Genomic DNA, 6022 nt, shown 5'->3' with positions numbered 1-6022 from the left:
CTATATCCTGGGCTCTGCCATCACTAGGGGGCGCCGCTGTCATCCAGTGACTGTGTCCCCCTCCTTCTCCGGAGCCGCCATCACTAGGGGGCGCTGCTGTCATCCAGTGACTGTGTCCCCCTCCTCCTCTGGAGCCGCCATCACTAGGGGGCGCCGCTGTCATCCAGTGACTGTGTCCCCCTCCTCCGGAGCCGCCATCACTAGGGGGCGCTGCTGTCATCCAGTGACTGTGTCCCCCTCCTCCGGAGCCGCCATCACTAGGGGGCGCTGCTGTCATCCAGTGACTGTGTCCCCCTCCTCGGAGGAGGAGCCGCCATCACTAGGGGGCGCCGCTGTCATCCAGTGACTGTGTCCCCCTCCTCCGGAGCCGCCATCACTAGGGGGCGCTGCTGTCATCCAGTGACTGTGTCCCCCTCCTCCGGAGCCGCCATCACTAGGGGGCGCCGCTGTCATCCAGTGACTGTGTCCCCCTCCTCCGGAGCCGCCATCACTAGGGGGCGCTGCTGTCATCCAGTGACTGTGTCCCCCTCCTCCGGAGCCGCCATCACTAGGGGGCGCTGCTGTCATCCAGTGACTGTGTCCCCCTCCTCCTCTGGAGCCGCCATCACTAGGGGGCGCCGCTGTCATCCAGTGACTGTGTCCCCCTCCTCCTCCGGAGCCGCCATCACTAGGGGGCGCTGCTGTCATCCAGTGACTGTGTCCCCCTCCTCCGGAGCCGCCATCACTAGGGGGCGCCGCTGTCTTCCAGTGACTGTGTCCCCCTCCTCCGGAGCCGCCATCACTAGGGGGCGCTGCTGTCATCCAGTGACTGTGTCCCCCTCCTCCGGAGCCGCCATCACTAGGGGGCGCCGCTGTCTTCCAGTGACTGTGTCCCCCTCCTCCGGAGCCGCCATCACTAGGGGGCGCTGCTGTCATCCAGTGACTGTGTCCCCCTCCTCCTCTGGAGCCGCCATCACTAGGGGGCGCCGCTGTCATCCAGTGACTGTGTCCCCCTCCTCTGGAGCCGCCATCACTAGGGGGCGCCGCTGTCATCCAGTGACTGTGTCCCCCTCCGCGGAGGAGGAGCCGCCATCACTAGGGGGCGCCGCTGTCATCCAGTGACTGAGTCCCCCCCCCTCCTCCGGAGCCGCCATCACTAGGGGGCGCCGCTGTCTTCCAGTGACTGTGTCCCCCTCCTCCGGAGCCGCCATCACTAGGGGGCGCTGCTGTCATCCAGTGACTGTGTCCCCCTCCTCCGGAGCCGCCATCACTAGGGGGCGCTGCTGTCATCCAGTGACTGTGTCCCCCTCCTCGGAGGAGGAGCCGCCATCACTAGGGGGCGCCGCTGTCATCCAGTGACTGTGTCCCCCTCCTCCGGAGCCGCCATCACTAGGGGGCGCTGCTGTCATCCAGTGACTGTGTCCCCCTCCTCCGGAGCCGCCATCACTAGGGGGCGCTGCTGTCATCCAGTGACTGTGTCCCCCTCCTCCTCCGGAGCCGCCATCACTAGGGGGCGCCGCTGTCATCCAGTGACTGTGTCCCCCTCCTCCTCCGGAGCCGCCATCACTAGGGGGCGCTGCTGTCATCCAGTGACTGTGTCCCCCTCCTCCGGAGCCGCCATCACTAGGGGGCGCCGCTGTCATCCAGTGACTGTGTCCCCCTCCGCGGAGGAGGAGCCGCCATCACTAGGGGGCGCCGCTGTCATCCAGTGACTGTGTCCCCCTCCTCCGGAGCCGCCATCACTAGGGGGCGCCGCTGTCTTCCAGTGACTGTGTCCCCCTCCTCCGGAGCCGCCATCACTAGGGGGCGCTGCTGTCATCCAGTGACTGTGTCCCCCTCCTCCGGAGCCGCCATCACTAGGGGGCGCCGCTGTCTTCCAGTGACTGTGTCCCCCTCCTCCGGAGCCGCCATCACTAGGGGGCGCTGCTGTCATCCAGTGACTGTGTCCCCCTCCTCTGGAGCCGCCATCACTAGGGGGCGCCGCTGTCATCCAGTGACTGTGTCCCCCTCCGCGGAGGAGGAGCCGCCATCACTAGGGGGCGCCGCTGTCATCCAGTGACTGAGTCCCCCCCCCTCCTCCGGAGCCGCCATCACTAGGGGGCGCCGCTGTCTTCCAGTGACTGTGTCCCCCTCCTCCCTGAAGGGGTTAATATGGGGATGCTGGGTAATGTACAGCAGGGGAGGGGTTAATAAGAGGATGCTGGGTAATGTACAGCAGGGGAGGGGTTAATAAGAGGATGCTGGGTAATGTACAGCAGGGGAGGGGTTAATAAGGGGATGCTGGTAATGTACAGCAGGGGAGGGGTTAATAAGAGGATGCTGGGTAATGTACAGCAGGGGAGGGGTTAATAAGGGGATGCTGGGTAATGTACAGCAGGGGAGGGGTTAATAAGGGGATGCTGGGTAATGTACAGCAGGGGAGGGGTTAATAAGGGGATGCTGGGTAATTTCTGCAGCTCGGATCTTTCAGCAATTGAATGGCCGGAGTCCTCGCTGTAGTTTATCAGGTTTCCAGCAGGTGGCAGCAGTGCTCAGGACATTGATTTATAAACGTGCGTGTCACGCTGGAACGCGGAAGTGTAGAGCCGCTTACTTTTCCAGAGTTGACGGGTGCTTAGCCACGCCCCCACGGCATCCTGGCAAGATGGCGGCGCAGTGAGGAGCAGCGTGCGCGGGCGGCAGCCGGGAGTGTGAGGTGAGTGGCAGCCGTGCCCCCCCCCCCGCCTCACTGACCGGGGCATGCTGGGTGTTGTAGTCCCACAGCTACTCTACAAGAGTATATAACACGCAGGGGCCCCCTGTCTGTATGTGCAGCTTCCTCCATTATAAAGTTCTCCTGGGACTGGAGGTGGCGCTGGTGAATGTCACCTAATGCAGCTGATGTATATTACTGGGTGTGAATGGGCTCCTACGTGTATGAGGTGGGACACCGGGTGGGGGTTGTATGTGTCTGGTGGGGTGTGAGGTGATTGGTTGGGGTCACCACGGGTGTGATGGGGGGGGGGGGAGACGGGTGTGATGGGGAGGGGGGGGGGGAGACGGGTGTGATGGGGAGGGGGGGGGGGAGACGGGTGTGATGGGGAGGGGGGGGGGAGACGGGTGTGATGGGGAGGGGGGGGGGAGACGGGTGTGATGGGGAGGGGGGGGGGAGACGGGTGTGATGGGGAGGGGGGGGGGGAGACGGGTGTGATGGGGAGGGGGGGGGGGGAGACGGGTGTGATGGGGAGGGGGGGGGGGAGACGGGTGTGATGGGGAGGGGGGGGGGGAGACGGGTGTGATGGGGAGGGGGGGGGGGAGACGGGTGTGATGGGGAGGGGGGGGGGAGACGGGTGTGATGGGGAGGGGGGGGGGGAGACGGGTGTGATGGGGAGGGGGGGGGGGAGACGGGTGTGATGGGGAGGGGGGGGGGAGACGGGTGTGATGGGGAGGGGGAGACGGGTGTGATGGGGAGGGGGGGGGGAGACGGGTGTGATAGTTGCTTCCTGGGGGGGGGGTGTTGGGTGAGATGGTTGTGTCTGGGGTGAGATAGTTGCTTCCTGGGGGGGGGGGGGTGTTGGGGCTGAGATTCCTCTAGTTGGTTGTGACATCTGGGGAGATGGGATGTCGATGTCGTAGCCTTGGGGGGGGGGGGGGGGGTTCTGTCCCATTTGGGGTCTTTCCCTTTCTTCACCTTGCCTGTTTTCTTATACCCAGAGCTGATCCGGGACCATGGAGAACTATAAGAAGGTGCGGGTGGAGGAGAAGCCCCCAGAGCCGCCATTTTCCTCCCTCCCCCCAGATATTATCGAGATGAAGGTAAAAGATGGCAGCAAAATCCGCAACCTGATGGGTTTCGCTATGGGTAAGATGGAGAGCGAGGAGGTGCGGCAGATGATGTTCAGCGGCTCTGGGAAGGCGCTCAGCAAGACCATCACCTGTGTGGAGATCATGAAGAGGAGGCTGAAGGATCTCCACCAGATCACCAAGATCTTCTACCGCCAGACTGAGGAGATCTGGGAGCCCATAGTGCCGGAGGTGGGCCTGGACCCCCTGACCGTGAAGAGGAACAGCCCTTCCATCTGCGTCCTGCTCAGTAAGGACCCCCTGGACACCGCAGAGTCCGGCTACCAGGCCCCCGGAGACTACCACTCTATGTGGATCCAGGAACTTAAAGGGGAATCCAAGGGACCAAAGAGGAGGAGACCAGGGATGGGTAGAGGGGCCGCAACCGGAAGGAAACAGCCAAGAGCCCCCGGGGGACAAGGTGAGACCCCCAAGAAGGTGTAGACTGTCCACTCTGCGTCACCACAATGTCCATTGGGTGGATCCAGTCCCGACCTCCAGGAGGTCTATAGAGGGTCACTCGGGACCACCCTGGATACGGTCATCTTTAAGGAGAAGGGCAACGATGAGGAGGTCAGGGGTCAACCCTACGCTCCAGAGTTATTTAAAGCGGAGGGTTTCCTATCATATGGGTTTATTTATGGACGATGTTCTGGATAAGACGAGAAATTATCGGAGGCAAAAGACGAAGCTCCGCCCCTAATAAATGTGTATTTTATTATGTCATTGTGTTCTGCGGCCATTACTGATGCGTCTGATGTCATACAAGACGGGTCACAGCGTGGACGTATCATCCGGGTCTGTAAAGCTTCATTGGCCGTGTGATGTAAGATTAGTGTGGTGATGATGTCATCAGTTATTGATGAGATAGCGGTGATGATGTCATCGCTCCCTCTGTATTATCCATTGTGATGTAAGATTACGGTGTGGTGATGATGTCATTAGTTATTGATATAGCGGTGATGTCATCTCTCTCTTTATTATCCATTGTGATGTAAGATTACGATGTGGTGATGATGTCATTGATGAGATAGCGGTGATGATGTCATCTCTCTCTGTATTATCCATTGTGATGTAAGAGCACAATATCTTATATCAAGTGGCCACAAGTTGCCTTGTAACTAGAGATGAGCGAACCGGGTTCGGGTTCGAGTCCAGCAGAACCTGAGTGTTCGGTATTTGATTAGCGGGGGCTGCTGAAGTTGGATAAAGCTCTAAGGTTGTCTGGAGAACATGGATACAGCCAATGACTATATCCATGATTTCCACATAGCCTTAGGGCTTTATCCAACTACAGCAGCCACCGCTAATCACATGCCGGACGCTCAGGTTCTGCTGGACTCGAACCCGGTTCGCTCATCTCTACTTGTAACCAATGATTACCTGAGGGGCGGAGCATGACTCCAGATATCTGTGAGCAAATCCTTGTCATGCCCCGCCCCCTCAGGGTTGCAGATTGGGGTTATGGGCTCCACTACTGGACTTGTACAATGGATCTGGTGTCTGTGGCAGCGGTAACGCCGTACCGGGTGCACACATCCCGGGGGTGAGGTGAGGCCTGTGTTCTCAGTACGTTCCCTGTACAGGGCTGTGTTTTTCAATAGGGTTTCAGTGGAGTCCCTATGTTCTCACTACAGTCCCTGTGTTCTCGGTACAGTCTCCATGGAGTCCCTGTGTTCTCTGTATGGTCCCTGTAGAGTCCCTGTGTTCTCTGTATGGTCCCTGTAGAGTCCCTGTGTTCTCTGTATGGTCCCTGTAGAGTCCCTGTGTTCTCTGTATGGTCCCTGTAGAGTCCCTGTGTTCTCTGTATGGTCCCTGTAGAGTCCCTGTGTTCTCTGTATGGTCCCTGTAGAGTCCCTGTGCTCTCTGTATGGTCCCTGTAGAGTCCCTGTGTTCTCTGTATGGTCCCTGTAGAGTCCCTGTGTTCTCTGTACGGTCCCTGTGTTCTCGGTACAGTCTCTGTACTCATGTCCCTCTTTATAAGACGCTCGTCTGGCTGAGATTACATTGTAGCGGCTCAGGTGCCGCGGGGGGGTCAGCAGCAGCGTCCATCATTCGCCGCTAACACCGTATTTAGAAGATGTTTTATGACTGTGCCCAGAATGGGAGTCCCCATCAGAGTCCCCAGCGGCAGCTAACACTTAAAGGGCCAGTAATCCCAGAACATAATCCCACCGCCAGGTTCGTCCAAGATGTCTTATCTACTGTCAATGAATGGACA

General features: G+C 59.7%; 1 protein-coding gene across 1 annotated transcript; it reads left to right on the top strand.

Annotated features, from left to right (window-relative positions):
• Positions 1–2567: 2567 nt before the first annotated feature.
• On the top strand, positions 2568–4527 carry RPP25L (ribonuclease P/MRP subunit p25 like). The gene is made up of 2 exons (XM_069964881.1): positions 2568–2674; positions 3673–4527. Exon 2 carries the CDS (start codon positions 3688–3690, stop codon positions 4243–4245), a length of 558 nt encoding a protein of 185 aa, XP_069820982.1. The 5' UTR covers positions 2568–2674; positions 3673–3687; the 3' UTR covers positions 4246–4527.
• Positions 4528–6022: the final 1495 nt, after the last annotated feature.

Source organism: Dendropsophus ebraccatus, chromosome 3 (assembly GCF_027789765.1).
Source record: "Dendropsophus ebraccatus isolate aDenEbr1 chromosome 3, aDenEbr1.pat, whole genome shotgun sequence".
NCBI lineage: Eukaryota > Metazoa > Chordata > Amphibia > Anura > Hylidae > Dendropsophus > Dendropsophus ebraccatus.
Note: the sequence above shows the minus strand (reverse complement) of the source record. Positions and strands in the feature narration are given on the sequence as shown.

Excerpts from the sequence above, each read along its gene's own strand:
- RPP25L (XM_069964881.1), top strand. The coding sequence starts at position 3,688 with ATGGAGAACTATAAGAAGGTGCGGGTGGAGGAGAAGCCCCCAGAGCCG.